The following is a 15,900-nucleotide window of genomic DNA, read 5'->3' on the forward strand; positions in this document are numbered from 1 at the left end:
ACCGAAGTATCCCGAATTTGATTAAGAACCTGGGTGCGCTCATCACTGGGGCGGCGGGGTGGGGTGGGGTGGGGAGGGCTTTGTTGTTGTCGCGGTTGTTGTTTTGTTTCGTTTTTTTAAAGAAATCGGGATGTTTTATTTCCCGAGCCAGCCATGCATCCCGAAGATCAATTGCATAGATGTTCTATCCTTGGATTGCTAAGATGAGCCTAGCAGACTGGCGAGCTCCCAGTTAAAATGCACGAATCCGACACAGCTGCTCCCCATAAGCTCGGGCCCCGCTCTTCCAGGCTGCCTGACAGACAGCTCTTCTTGCTGGGGTATTTCGACAATAGCAGAGATCTTTTGAAATTGTTTTTCAAAGTTTAATTTTTAAAGAGTAACCTGACCATGCAATAATTTTAAAAAAAAAAAATAGAGACGCCTGCACTTCCAATTTAGTTATAAAAGAAACTTTATTCCACCGTCATTTCCTGAAATCTTAGTGTGCCACCGTAAAAAACAAAAACAAAAAACCCGACCATTAGAGTTAAAGGAGCCATAAAGAAGCATTGGGTGGACAGCCAACTTTAAAAAAAAAAGAAAAGAAAGGAAGAAAAGAAAGGGCCTGACAAATGGGGGAGGAAGCAGCTTGACTTGCTATTATTTCCAAGAAGTAAAATGACTGCTTGTATGTTCTGGGAAAGTCAGGAAAATGAAGATGGATCATTCTTACAATCAATATCCTGCCAAGGACGTTAGCTCATTTTGGTCTCATCGCAAGAGCCTGAACCTTTATCCTCCAGTGCCAATCTTATCTCTCCTTTTCTTTCATTCACTTTAATCCCAATCAGGTAAACCCATTTAGGTAAAGGTAAAGGTTCCCCCGCACATGTGTGCTAGTCGTTTCCGACTCTAGGGGCCGGTGCTCATCTCCGTTTCAAAGCCAAAGAGCCAGCGCTTGTCCGAGGACGTCTCCGTGGTCATGTGGCCAGCATGACTAGACGCCAAAGGCGCACGGAACGCTGTTACCTTCCCACCGCAGTGGTCCCTATTTTTCTACTTGCATTTTTACGTTCTTTCGAACTGCTAGGTTGGCAGAAGCTGGGACGAGTAACAGGCGCTCACTCTGCACTCGGGATTCGACCCGCCAAACTGCCGATCTTCCGATCGACAAGCTCAGCGTCCTAACCCACTGAGCCACCGCGTCCCTAAACCCATTTAGGAGAAGGCTAATGAAGACCTTTCACAGACCGAAACCAATAACTTCGAGTGTAACAGCCGCCACATTCACTAGAATGTCATCTTTCCCAAAAAAAGATGTTCGTTTGCCAGGGATTCCTAGCTCCGCTGGATTTCTTAGGCAAGTCCCGTCGCTCTGGCAAAAAGCCATAGCAGGGGAACAGGACCTCCCCCGGACCACTGAACCCAGTGAGGCGTGCTGTGCCACTTAATTTGCTTGCACTGTTCAAGGGCTCCGATTCCCCCTCCCCTCCCCTTCTCCAGATCCTGAATATAATGTTTATCGACTCGAAATACTGTCCCTAAATCTTAAATGTATTTATCAAAGCCCTTTTAAGAACTCGATTTCTCCAGTTTAAAAACTTCGGCCACCTAAGGATGCTTCTCCCGCTTAAATAAGCTCAAGTCTGACTTTGGTATTTGAGATAAGGAAAAGTTTGGTATTGTCTAAGAAGGCTCTCTCTTTCTTACTGTTCTTTCTTTGATTTTTTTTTCCCTTCCGCTCCAGAAAAAAAAAGAAAATAATGGAAATCAACGTCCTCTTTAAACAAAACAAAACCAATTGTCCGGTCAATCAAAAGCTTCGCAGTTTTCAGCGGAGCTCACAAGGTCCTCGTTTTAGTGTTGGGCTTTAGTTAAGAGCGCTTAAACTCCCGCCTAAAAAAAGTGCATCAGAAGCCAAGCGATGATGAAATCCATTGAAAAAGCTAGCCCGCCCGAGTCTTCTGCCCTCTTCTAAGTCTGCCGCAGCTGCGGAAGTCCCGCTGTACGAAAAACAGAGCGATTCCCATAAACCCCCCCTCCCCAGACCGACCCCCCCTCCCCAACTCAAGATCGCCCAACTTGCCTTTTCTCTGAGGATTTCCCCTGGCCTGTCCAGAAGTAGTTTTAGAAAGGCTCGAATGCACCATGGAGCTGATTTGGTTTTTATTAAGTCATACGAGAGAGGGTGAGCGAGAGGGGGGGAGAGGGGGAGGCCCCAAAAACGAGGAAAGAATTAAGCAGGTAATAAAGAGACGAAAGCAAGAAAAGCCGCTGGAAGCTTTCTTGGATCAGAAAGCGGGCCAAAACTCTGCCCAAGAAGGACTTTGGGGCTGTTTGAAAACCTCTTCCCTTAAAATTTGGGGCTGCTTCCTAACAAGACCATCCGACGGGGTCTTGAACCAACAAACAGCGACTCCACTTGCTGAGTTCTCAGAAAGAAAACGGGTCCCTGAAAGGAGAAGGGAGGGATAATAAATTGGACTACAGGTGCATCCCGATCCTTCTCCAGCCGTTCCTGTTTCCTAAGGCCGATTGTAAGAGACCTTCCCCCCCCCCCGTGCCCCAATCCGAATCATCAAAGTGCCCAGGCCCCGGACTTGGCGACCCCCTCCCCGTGAGACACATACAACCCAGTCAAGTGGATAAAGCGAACGTGTGGTTTCCCAGTCAGACCCAGATGTTCAAACAGGTGCCTAGCTCGAAGGCGAAACAAGTCAGTGAGAGCGTACTAAGATCTCTCGACTGAGATGCACCAGGATCTCCGTCGGTTCAGGGGCCTGGCGACCCGTTCCGCCATTGGTACGGTTCCATTTCGAGCCTAGGCGCTACTTTCCGGCTCTGTTAAGATCCCAAATCGGGTTAAATTCCCAAAGCTTCCGAAATATTGCTTCCCTTCGGTCAGCCTCGAGAGATGGATTTGAAGCAACTATCTGATTCCCGCTTCTCTGCCCGAGCAGGGCTTCCCACACTTTTTGCCCTCTAGGTAATAATTTTGTTTTTCTACCTCATCTCTTTCCCGGGGTGGGAATCGTCTCGACCTCTCCACCCCCGTCCTCTTTTTTAAATAACCGGGCTCCTTTTTTTTTCTTCTTTTTTTAAAACCACCTCGGAATAGATGGTGCTGATCATTATCCCTCCTTGGTGAGGTGAAATAAGTGTAGCAAAGGCCGCGCGAAGAAAGGGTTAAGGGTGCTTTTGACCGAGAAGCCGCGGATCCCGTTTGCGTAATATCTTTATTACTGAAAACTTCAAGGTAGTGAGAGAGAGAGACGCAATGGAAACCAGATGTCGGAATGGAAAAAGAGAGATTACAGATGGAGAAAATGGAGCGTAAAGGGGCAGCAGGAGTTAAAGTAGGAAAGGAGGAGTCGCGGTATTCCTGGATCCATTTGGGAGGCCTGGAGAAGTGGGTTCCCCACCTTGGGAAGCGAAGGAGAGAATCTCTTTCCGGCATCCAAGTCGCTGGACAAACATTTGCTAAAAGAGAACCACTATCGGGATTTGCCTGTTTAGATTGGTGGGGGAGGGTAGCAGAGAAGACCACCACCATCCTCGTTCCTTTAAATTCTAGGAAATTGCGTCCCTCGATTAACTAAAATTCGATCCAGGCCGGCAACCAACCGATGAAGCTTTCTTCTTTCCCTTGAAAGCTCCTCCGGTTGAATGCGTGTACCTGTTCCCCGGCTGTTTTCCACACAAGAATTGGGAAAGAGCAATCAAAGCCAGCAAGGCGGTAAGGCTGCCTTAACAAAACTGGCCAAATGACCCCCGACGTCGACGGTCATTGGGAAGCAAGGAGCTGGAGTTAGACACACACACACACACAGAGAGACTCCCCAAGGGAAAGTGCAACTGGGGCAAGAGAGGAGCTCCCGGGATATACAGCTCAGCAGAAGCGGGGAACGAAGGCCGGAGGAATCAGCCCAGGAATGCCCGGAGGGACGCCTTGGAATCGGCCGGCTCTTCCGCCCTGCGCAGAACTGAGCCGGCAGCCCCAGTTGCATCATCGCCATGTGGCTTCCTGGCTTCTATATTGTATTGCTTTCTAATGGTTATTTAAAAACCAACAAATAATGCAAAAGCAACAAACAAACAAACAAAACCTGCCCTTTTTTCTCCCCGGCTTCCCCTTCCCGCCTGCCGTTCTTTGTACGGATGGATTGGGCAGCGCCGGACGAGAGAGTCGACGTCTTGGCTCGGGGGCCCAGGAGGAGGAGGAGGAGGAGAACCGGGGGGGTGGAGGAGAAAAGAGGGGCTGAAGGAAGAGCTCCTTCGGAGGAATGCCTCCTGCTGGCTCTCTCCTCCCTCCCCTCTTGGTGAGCCCCTTTCCCCTTTTACCGGGGGTTGGGGAGGTGGGACGGATCTGCTCAGCTCCGGAGAACATCTGACTCTGCTTAGTGCTGGCTAGCCCAGCCGTCTGTGTGCGGGTGTGTGGCTGCGTGTGACGGTGAGTGTGTATGTGTGCATGAGCGTGCGAGTGGGGGGGGGGAGAGCTGGAAGGAAGGGTGGGGGGAAAGCCAGAGAAAGGCTCGCTGGCGTTGCATGAGGACACTGCCTGCCGGGGCCTTTTAATTTTAGGCATGAATGCTGAGAGTTGCGTGTCGTTCTGCGATCCGTCGGCTGCTAGCATGGATTCCTTCTACAACGCCGCCTCGCAAGGCAGCGTCGACGGCTCCTCGCCTTTTAGGGCATTTCCCGGCAGCAGCGACAAATTCAGTTCCGCTTTCCTGGCCAGCAAAGGACAAAGTTTTGGAGACAGCGGCGGGGGCGGCAGCAGCGGCAACAGCAACAACAGCCCCAAGCGCCGGAGCCGCTACAGCCAGCCGGAATGTCCGGCTCTGGACGGCAGCGGCGCGCAGCAGCCACAGGCTCTCCCGACCGCCGCCGCCTCCGCCGCCTCCGCCACCACCGCCGCCGCCTTTAACAAGTATCACTTGCAGCAACCGCCGCCGCTCTACGGGCAGCGCGGCTCTTGTAAAAGCCCCCCGAGCAGCAACCTCAAGCTGCAGGACACCAGCGTCCACAACGGAGCCCTGCAGCTTTCTTGCTTCGGTGAGTCACCCGATCGGTCGGGGCCGGGGCTGATGGGGCAAGAGGTCTAGCTAGCCGCTCCTCCTTGCGGAAAGCAGCCCTGGCGGGTTGCTTACGGCAGTGTTTCCCAACCTTAGGAACTTGAAGATGCGTGGACTTCAACTCCTAGAATTCCCCAGCCAGCTATGCTGGCTGGGGAATTCTGGGAGTTGAAGTCCACGCATCTTCAAGTTTCTAAGGTTGGGAAACGCTGGCTTACGGTACATGGACCGCTTTGGGCATGGCCCCCTCTGGGCTGGGAATCCTGGTGCGCCTCCGTTCGCTGTATCCCTCCAGTTCTCGGGGGTCTTAAAATTGGGCGCGGGTCTACCTCTCCCTCCTCTCCTTCCTTCTTCGCAAAGCAGAGCGGTGGCGATTCAGGGCTTCCTTCTGGGTTCGTACGCTGAAGGGGAAGTCCATGGGCTCCCCCCACACGAGGAGAAGCAACGGAGGCAAAACGGCCGCTTAGGAAGGAAAGGGCATCGCCAAATCTCCCGGAGGAAGCCTCCGAAAGGAGACGTGCCGCTCACTGTCTGATTTTCACGGGGAGAAGGAGACTTTGCAAACGGCCTAATCTGACGGATTCACACGCTGATGAGCTGAACATCCCTTTCTGGGATTAACAGTTCGCTATACTATAAACTTGATAGCTTTTCCCGTGATTTAAAACGAACTAAAATATGATTAACATATTACTTTTATAACTTAGCTGTTTCTTATTTTTGTAACTGAAGAAGCATGCATGGCCTGGAAGTCATTTCCTGGAATTGGGGAGGAATTTGTTTCAAAATCACGCGTTCTCTTTCAGAAAGAAAAAGCTGTGAAAATCTGGAGGGATATTGAAGGCAGAACAGACCGTTTGTTTACGTGGTTGGTTTCTAATCTCCTGGCAAAAGTTGACTCCTAATTCTGTTTTGCTCCGTTTCTCCTGTTCTGCCCAAGTGCCTCAGAAGAGCACAGTAATCACATTTAGCATCCCCAAACAAAGCTCCCCCCTCCCACCTTTCCAGATAGAGAGCTCAAGTCTTCGGCCTTGAACTTCTGAGCTAACTTTTTGTTAGTGGCATTTAATTAGGTTCATGGAATCCAGGAATAACTTACCCGGATTCGTTCTCATTATACGTTACAGAAGTGGTTAAAATGGAAAGCTAGTGTTTACTTAGGCGGTTCTTTTGGGAGAATATTGGCGATAAAGGAAAGTGAAAATAGAATTATCGATCTTTCCTCCGCCAGCTCCCTCCCCCCTTATAAAAACATCCTTTAATGTCACCCCAACTGTCTTTTCAGTCCCGAAAAAGGTCTCTGCTTGGAGACGGGAGAAACCAACCAGCTTTTTAAGGTTTGTGATTAGCGACCTTAAAATATAAAGTTATGCATAAAAGTAGTCCTAAATATACATTTCGAAGCCACGTCCTATTTTTCAAGGAAATTATTTAGAATTTGGGATGATCTTTGGATTGTCAGGAGATGTGCTTTCATGCCTCCTCATCTATCTCCTCCGTCTTATCACCATCTTCTTAAAATTTGCTGATCGCTTTAAAAATCCTAGTTATTTAAAAGGGGCTGGGAATGACTGGAGTTGCACTTATTTCAACATCCTATAAGCTACTGCTGAGGAGCTTTTATCCTGTACTTATCCTGTAACACTCCCCACCCCCCACCCCGCAACTTTAGCAGCTGTCGACTTTCAATGGGAAGCAGAAGCCCATGCCTTTCGACATCTTTGTCTTTGCACCCGGGATTGCCTTTCCTTGCTGCGTTTCTTAGCGAGTGGCTTCTGGAAAAAAGAAATACCATTGCTGTCTTTCTCTACCTCACTATCCTGCTTCCACAAACAGCCTTTTCGATCTGTTCAAAAAGATTGGATTTGGACCTGGAGAGGGAAAAACCTTGGGGGCTGAGGTTATGTTAATAAGCCATCCCTCGCCAGGAGAGCAGGAGACATCCTCCTGTCTACCTTCTGGCTTCACTCACTGTTAGATAACTAGCCAGGTGCCAGAATCCAACAGAATTCTACTGAATTTCCGACATGTTCGCTGTGGGAGAAGGAACGTCGGAAGACACTGTAAAAGTCGGTTGTTCAATTGCGCGGCCGACTAGATGCCCAGGATCGAGTGTAGATTAGGCGCTAAGGGTTCTCAAATAAGCCAGATCAACCTTACAGCTAAAAAAAATAAATAACCGGGTGGTCTATGGTGTGTGGGAGCCTTTTTCTCTACGGTGCCTTTTTCAGAAATGTGTTGAAAGGGGGACAAGCCCATCTGCACCTTGACTAAGAACTTGAGAAGGCGTTTCTATCCACCGCAAGCACCTTTGCTCACGCAATCGCATTGGCAACGGAGCCTTTTTATGCTCAGTTCAGGTGGCCAGTCTCTAGGGGAATGGAGTTGTGGCTTCATTAAAGTCAAGCTAGGAAGATGGGAAAGGTAGGCCCTGGAGCTTTCAACCATTTGCTTTCCAGTGAAGTTTCAATAAGTGAGGATGTCTTCTTTCTTATGAAGGACAAATGAGTGGTAAGTAGGCTTTTGACCCAAGCGAATACTTAAAATAAAAAATAGATAGAAATGGAAAAGCAGAGCTAAACTGAAATCTCTTGAGGTAGAACCGCTCGAAGGCGGAAGCCCCAGCACCCACATAACGATCCCCCCCGTTTTTTGTCAAGGGAAAGTAGGAGAAGAAATAAGTGACCCCGATCCCGATCTGCCTTTTTAAAAAATGTCATCTTAAACAATGGAGCGTTCCGGGATGAGCCCAAAAGGACCCTCTTTAAGTTGAGAGCGACGAGACAGGCTAGTGAGCTTTACGCGCGCTTAAATTTTCCAGCGGGGGAATTTGGTGAGAGGCTAAGAGAAAGACTAGGCAAAGCCGGGCAGAGCCCTGAACGCCCTCGGTCAACCGTCGGTAATAGCCAAATATTCATTCACCTGTACCGGAAGATGTCTATTACCCGCCACTTCTCCCTTTGGCTTTCGGGATGATAAATTGGGGAAACAGGGAGGAGGAAGAAGGGCCTCTCATAAAGGAAATATTCCCGACACCTGGCCTGGATCTGTTCTGAATAACCATTTGCGCGGTTGGATGCCTCTAATAGCTCTGCGCCGCGGAATCAGCTGATTCTAGCCCTTGTGTCTGAATCTTTAAACCAGATGCTTGGGATCCGTGATTGCTACCATTTGATGGAGACGAGAACGGTCATTGAAAATCAGATTATTTTTTTCCTTCGACCCAATCGTGTTAACATCAAGGAATGCGTAATCCCTAACCATATTTAGAGGAAAGCACGCTAACTTAATTTCCAAATTAATTAAAGTTAACGTTCGGCATTATTTGTGCTCCTTTCACTATAAAATAAAGAAGCCCAAATGATAAGCGATCGTCGTCCCTTTCAATGTGAGAGGAACATCCCGATCACCTTCCCTGTGATTGGGACCCATTAAAATGAGGGTGGCCACAGCGGTAAGGATGGCGATTGATGAAATGTTAGCAGAATTTCCAACCACCTTCCAGTCAGAGGCGTATTTTCAAAGCAGCGCTCCGTGGTGTTGTGTGTGATGTAGCTTGAGGGACGAGGCAACTTAATGGGAACCACCTGGATTTGTGGGGACAATGAATCACAATAATAAGGAATATTGATGAAAGAATAGCGGCTGATTAGCACGAAGGAGAGGTTAGGGAGCGAGGGCTGCCAATTACGGGCTCATGAAATAAATCGTACTTCCCACCGACGAGTCCCCAACTTTGGAAATGGGACTTTGAATTCAAATCCTAGTAAAGAGAGGGCTCGGCTAATCTCAATGTACACATAGTTGGACTTTTGACAATAAAGGTTCATTTCACCAGACAGAGCCGGATGCGGTTCTCGCCCGTTCAAAAGCTAAATACACCCGCACACGGGCCGTTTCATCAGCCCTGCAGTGGCAGCTAAAAAGCAAACAGTGCTCCCGTTAGAAGCGCTGGCGTCAAAAGCAGCTTTCTCTAGTGAAAGCGAACGGTTTTTTTCCCCGGCCCGAGCGACCGCCATCACGGGCCCAAGTCCGTGCCAACAAAGCACTTCATGAGGTGTAGGCCCTGGCAAGGACCGTAAACGGCAAGAAGCTATAACGGGAAGCGAGGAGGGGGGGGACGAACTCCCCGGGAGGCCGACCGTCTATGGAGAAGGTAGCAAGATTTGGGAGAGGAACGGGCCGGAGGACCCAGGGCTCCTGCGCGGAGCCCCTTCAGGGCGCGGGGAGGCGCAGCCCTTATAAGGAAAGCAGCGGGGCTTCCCGGCCACTTTCTTTAGCTCTGACGCGGGTTCCCGTTGGAGCGAGAATCGCTCCCAGAGTGTTTTAATTGGACTTCGGGGACATGAACGGAGTCACCCTTTGCGGCCTGCGGGCACTCGGTGCGGATGAAAAGCCCTTGGTTTCCAAGGGGTTTGTTGTTCGGCATTCGGGGCAGATCCTCATCTGCTCTGGGGTCTAGCAGCCAACCTCTCCTTATCATTCCAGCTAAAGGCCTCGAGGGCACTTTTTCCAGAACGCTTGGAGACTCCAGGAATCCGTTGCCCGCCTTTTTTGTCAAGCGGCGCGGCCTAGGCCGCGCCTTGGCTCCTCCAACTTAGCCCGTGCCTTGACTCCACGGGGAATCGAGAAAGGCATCCTCAAAGAAAACGTTTTCGAACACCCTCCTCAACCCACCCCTCGCATCCTGGCCATGATTTCTAAGGCCGGCTATTGTTGTGGAAGTTGGGATTCTTCCCGCTCCCCAGATATGGGCGGGCAACGATTCCCACCCTTCGCCATGAATGCTGGGAATTGTAACCAACGCCATTCGGAGACCGCCGCTTCAGGTCCCGCTTTCTGGAAACCTATGTTTTCCCTAGAGGGCCAAGAGCGAAGCTGAGCCCCGCTGAGGCGCCTCGGAGCCATTTCGGAGGGTTTCTACCAGCGGCCGAGCTTGGCAAGATCGACTTAGGTAGCGAGGCGACAGTGTGTGGAGTCGGTTCTTGATAGGCATCAATAATTCCACCACCCCAGTGAGGAGTGATAAGGCTGTTCCTTGGGAACAGAAAACACGAGGGAGTTAACGGTCATTTGAGGGTTTCCTTAAGCCAGGCCTCCTCAAATTTGGCCACTTTAAGACTTGTGGACTTCAACTCCCAGAATTCCCCAGCTAGCCATGCTGGCTGGGGAGTTCTGGGACTTGAAGTCCACAAGTCTTAAAGTGGCCAAGTTTGAGGAGCCCTGGCTTAAGAAGTATCCTTCCTCCCTGCTCCAAAGCCCCACTTTATTGCCAGCCCTCTCTTTCACCTCTCCAGGTCCAAGTCCAGCTGAGTCTGCCTTCTCAATGTGCCTCTACAGAAGGGGAGGGTTTGAGCTGCCCACCAGGCCAGTTTTACCCTCATAGATTCCAAATGAAAGATCTCTGCAAACTAGAGGCTGCTGGCCTAGAGGAACCCATTGGCCTCCGGTTTGAGTAGTCAAGCTGGTCTTCAGAGGGCCTGCTTTATTTCTAGAGTTAAAAGATGACTGAAATGCCTCCTTCCAGGGTCAAATGGAGCTCTTCATGCTTTTCCCTTGTGTCTCCAGAACCAGGAGAGTCACTTCAGTTTAAAAGGAGACTAAATTTAGCTAACACTCTCGGCTTGATTAGAAAAGGGAGTGAATCCTGAGGTTGGATAAAAGTGTTTGCAGTCCCTGTCTGACAGATTGACATCCCTGTATGTATTTGGTACAGATACAGTTACACTTTCAAATGGAATTTGTAAATTGGAACATGTAATATATACAGTAGGTTTATTCAGAGCTTCTACATTTGTAAACTTGTACTTGATAATAAGAAATGTGCATAATAACACTGAAGGACAGGTCTTTAATTACCCCTTCATAATTAGGACATTTCCTCACTAGTTATTTATTGCTTTTTACAAAGTAATTCAACTGTTGCAGTAAGGGGAAGCTGATCTTTTATGTCTGAAATATCAGCCCAGTGATGGTTATCTGAGGCTATAAATCACAAGCAAAGAAAAGGCAACTCTTTTAAGAGGATTGTTTGATTGCTACAAGTAGATGTGCATGTGTGTTGCTGTACTATACCAAATATAAATGAGCTCCAACACCCAATGGAAACCTGTAACTCATCCACCTCTATTAGGTTCCTGTTTGTGAATGATGAAATGTGCCTGCATAAATACCTCTGAATATTACTCTTTTCTGAGTATGACCCTCTGAATTTCCTTGTATCAAAAAGACTGAATTGTGCATCTGCAAACTGAAATTATAATTAAAGGAAAAAATAGAAAATGTAAGAGTAAACTGTATATTTGGTGAGGAGCTGGTAAAAGGAAGGGAAAACTCCATCATGTGATTTGTGGTGAGAAGTGGTCTGAATTAATATTTCTCCAACTTGGAACTGAGATAAATGGTATTTCTCCATATTTAAATATATTACCCTCATAAAAATTGTTCTGGAAGGGAAGAGGACATGTGGGCAGACAGGCATGTGTGCGTGCTAGGGTGGGGATGCTCGTTCAAAGCCTGAGAGAGGGTGGTGGGTAGAAAGAGAATGTGCCCTGGGATATTTGCTCACTGGAGTAATAGAAGAAAAACTACTTTTCCTGGCATTCAAAGATCTAAAAGTGCCAGGCTTGGCAATTCCTAGCGACCTGTTTTCCTAGGGAATAACCAGGCAGCCTGTTGTTGGGAGTGGGAAGAGACTGTCAGCATAGAAACCTGAGGAGGGTGGCAGATTTTCCAAATGACCTTTCAGAGAGTTTGAAAACAACTCAGAACTGAGTGCCCTGGCTTCCATTGGGGGCAAAGATCTTTCAGGACAAGAATCCTTACCTCCATTTAGTTTTTGGCTGATTGGAATATCTGCTGAGCTTCCTTCCCATGAAAGGCCACTTTTTGTCCCTCCAGTTTTGGTTTGTCTTTTTTTGTGGTCAGGGAGATTTGCTATTGGACTAAATCAGTTTGAAGGTCAACACTTGTGCCCAATCTTTGCTTTGTTAGAGTGATGGAATACAATTGTCTGATGTACTGATTGCATAGAACAAGGCTGGGTTCACATAATAAACTAAGTGCAAAGGTACTTGGTACAGTGTATTATAAGGATGCAGCCAAGATAAGTAGTTTCAGGTTTAGTATGATGTGTGAACTCAGTTCAGTAAATTATGGTTAAGTGTGGCTGGCCTGAGATATAAACCCCTTCACCTCCCTTCTTCCATTGGCCCATATAAAAAAAAATCCAGCTAATTCTTTGCTGGTGTGAGACTCCTGAAGCTGGATTAGTCTTATATCCTTGTGACTTGGCCCTGGCAACAGGTGATATTATAAGGTCAGAGAATTAGATAAAGATGGATGGAACTACTAATTTATGCAGCCTGACTTATAGTTCTAGCAGGTCCACCAATGCACATCAACTTTCCATAATCTAGCAATCAACCATACTTTATCACCAAAATATACCCTTCTATATTTTTGTGATAGAGAAATATCACTTCCAGCAGATGGTATGGAGAAGACACCACTGCCACTTTTAGTCTGGATATTCCTTGCCCACTGAAAATAATAGGGGGAAGAAGTAGAACATTTTCAAATCCAGGAGCTTATTATAAAAGACCACAAGTCTATGACCATCACTCCCCAAGTTACCAAAATTTCAGTGGTTGATAGAACCAATCCTGAGCCTATACCATACTTTCCCAACATGATGTCCTTCAGGTGTGCTTGGCCAATCCCATAATTCCCAACCAAACTGTAACAACAAAGTGTATGTTGGATGGGAATCCCAATACCTCTGGAAGTGCTAAACTGGGGCTACTTTCTTACTTAACAGAGGATTTGATTTCTTTTGCCAGAACTGTTTTTAGCAATCATCCCTCCTCCACATACATACAAAATACAGCTCTGGATTTGGACCGATTTTTGCTGCTGCTTGATAGCTACAATAATGAATCATAGTGTGGCAGAAAAGTGCTATTCACATAGAATTGCAGAACTCTGAGTTGAATTCTTAAGGCAACTTTACGCAATCTGGTAAATGAGCCGGATTAAAATGTTTGTTATGTCCAAATATGTTATCAGAATGAAATGGTACTTGAAATAAAATTTATCTGAACTGTTTCAGGACTAATGAGTTAGGGCTGCGATCTTGAATTATTCTTAGACTACTTTTCAAATGACTTTACCTATTTGGAATCTGTGCCTCTTATTTTAACCTTAGCAAGCTATGTTGCACTAATTAGCAAGAAGAAAGTTTAAACCAAAAAGTTTAATGTGTTTAGTGATATTTAAAGCGCACACTAAATTTGCAACATCAAACTCAACATGTCCCCTTTTTCATAATCCAAAAGTCTATCTAGATAAATTAGATTTCACTTCCAATTTATCTCTTTGAACTGCCTCACCTCAGAGCCCCAGACTTTGGTGGGACTCAGGGATGATTTCTGCCCAAATATCTTAAAATCGTATAGAGTTAATAGGTTTAAAACGTTCTGTGTACCAATCAGTCCTTCAAATTATGCCTGGAAAGACCTGGTACCCAATGCTTTACATGGTGATTTAATCTTCCCAGCCAGATTGATCAGGAATTGCTAAAAGTATGAACACTCCCCCTCTATGCCCCATAATACATCTAATTTTTCTTTTGGTTTCATTCATACTCAGATTGCTTCCTCACTAGTAAGTTATAGCATTTTATACACCCAGCTCTGTATTACGTTAATAATGAAGACAAGCCACTTATAGCTAAAAGGTTTATTAATATAACAGTACTGTAATGAAAACAGGCCTCCTAACCATGGTTAGATGATGCCAGAGTTGCTATAAATGATTAAATTTTGCCAGGCTTTGGTTTCATCACGGCAAAACCCTATAAAACGCCACAAATCTCCAGTGAGAAAATAGCTGGAGACCATTCCTAGCCCTATAATAGTAAAGAAGATAAGGCTCTGGATCAATACCATGACCTGAACGATGCTATAAATCAGTAGCTCAGAAATCGGCCCAGCGATTACGGGCATTTGTGGAGGTCCAGAGGTCAAAAAGTCCCTGAACTGTCTGGACTTTGAAAGCTGCTCCTCCTCTGAAAGAATCAGGCAAGGACAAAAACGTCAGGAGTTAACACCATTTCACCTGGGTAGGGATATCCCGGATAATGATGATGATAACTTTATTGTCACTTTGAATGTACACCAATCGGCATACATCAAAATGAAATTTCGTTGCATACAGCTCTCAAAGGGTCACCACCTCCGATATATATGGCACGGACGGCCCAATAGCAACCCTTCCCACAACGCGCTAAATCTCCGTCTATGAGTGTATGGCAGGAGTCTTCAAACTTGGCCCTTTTATGACTTGTGGACTTCAACTCCCAGAATTCCTCAGCCAGCCATGCTGGCTGAGGAATTCTGGGAGTTGAAGTCCACAAGTCATAAAAGGGCCAAGTTTGAAGACCCCTGGTGTATGGAGTCCTATTAGGCAGCTCAGCCTATTTTAAAAAAAAAAGCAGGAGGGGGGATTGGACGGGAAGAGAAGAGAAGCCACCGCGGGCATCGTTCTTGTTCCGCCTGATTTCCCAGCCCTTTCGGTTCTCGCCTACGGGAGAAGCAGCTGCTAGCTGGCCCGCCCCACAGCGCCCTTGGAAGATCCGGAGTCAACGGGCGTCCGCCTGGCGAACGGGAGGAGACGGGTCCCCCTTTCCGAGCCAGCGGGACGGCCAGGCTCTGAAGCTGGCAAGTCAAGGTGCTGCGACCGGGCGGCGGCTTCTGATCCGAATCCTTGCAAAGAAGGGTGAACCGCGTCCATCAACCAGCTCGTGCACAGCTACGGAGCGAAGTGCTCAGGCTTGGTTTGAACGAAGACGATACGTACACACAGTACGGCAAATTGTTTTAAATACATTTACGGCGCGACTCTAAAAGCCTGCCTATTCAACAAGAAAATCTAGTCTGCGCCTTGAGCTTTATTCCTGGTAAAATCCCTTTAGGCTTTACACGGTTACATTCTAAAATAGCCATTTCTCTGTCCTTTGTTACTTGGGTTGTTTTCCATATGATTTCACTTCTTGCATTCCTCCCCACACACACACACACACACACACACACACTTTTTGAAGTAGAAAATAATTCATAAAAGTACATCAATAAATATGAGGATTTTTAAAGATTCACAAGACCCTTTCTTTGTCTTTGATCCCCAACCTGTTACTCTCCAGATGTTCGAACTCCAATTCCCAGAATTCCTTGGAACGTAGTGATGCTATAGTAAGGTTAAGGTTCAGCTCATTTGAAGTCCCCCAGGCTGTGGGAGGGGAAGAGGAGGCTGCTCTATATATTTACTTGGGAAATCATTGTAATATACTCACTAACATTTGAGCTTCCTGAAATTAACTTCTAAGTATATTTGTATTACATAAGGAAAAGGGGGAAAAATGGGACTATTCATAGTCACATAAATTACTTTCTCATTGGGTTTGCTGCTGGATAAAAGTGGTTTTCTCTCTCCTTGATCAAGAAAACTACTCTGAATAAAATGAAAAATGGAGTGCCTATATTTCTTTCATTTCTGAGATTTATTTTGTGCTTTTTTGTTGTTGTGATTGCCAAATGTGTATTTTAAGAAATTTAAACAGTTGCATACTCTAATCTGCTTCCCAACTTTCCAAATAATTCTCCTGCTTCCCTCAAACCAATTGTACTAGGACAGGTTGGCTTTTCATCTTTAAAATAACTTTTACCTTCCAGATCATGCTAATGTGTGCTTACCAAATGGTTCACACGTGCTTGGAACTGAGACTGGATGTTCACAGGCAAGTAAAAGGTAATATAATCAAAGTCCATTTCCTTTATGGTGATTT

At 46.8% G+C, this 15,900-nt stretch overlaps 1 protein-coding gene across 1 annotated transcript in view; it reads left to right on the top strand.

Annotated features, from left to right (window-relative positions):
• Window positions 1-4,565: 4,565 nt before the first annotated feature.
• Window positions 4,566-15,900, top strand: part of ALX4 (ALX homeobox 4) — a gene marked incomplete at its 5' end in the record, with an annotated part of 73,292 nt that continues 61,957 nt past the window's right edge. The window contains one exon of the mRNA XM_081313919.1: window positions 4,566-5,037. Within this exon, the coding sequence (XP_081170045.1) occupies window positions 4,566-5,037 (472 nt within the window). The remainder of the gene's footprint in view (window positions 5,038-15,900) is intronic.

The sequence above is a fragment of the Vipera berus genome (assembly GCF_964194415.1).
Source record: "Vipera berus genome assembly, chromosome: 1".
In the NCBI taxonomy this organism is placed as follows: domain Eukaryota; kingdom Metazoa; phylum Chordata; class Lepidosauria; order Squamata; family Viperidae; genus Vipera; species Vipera berus.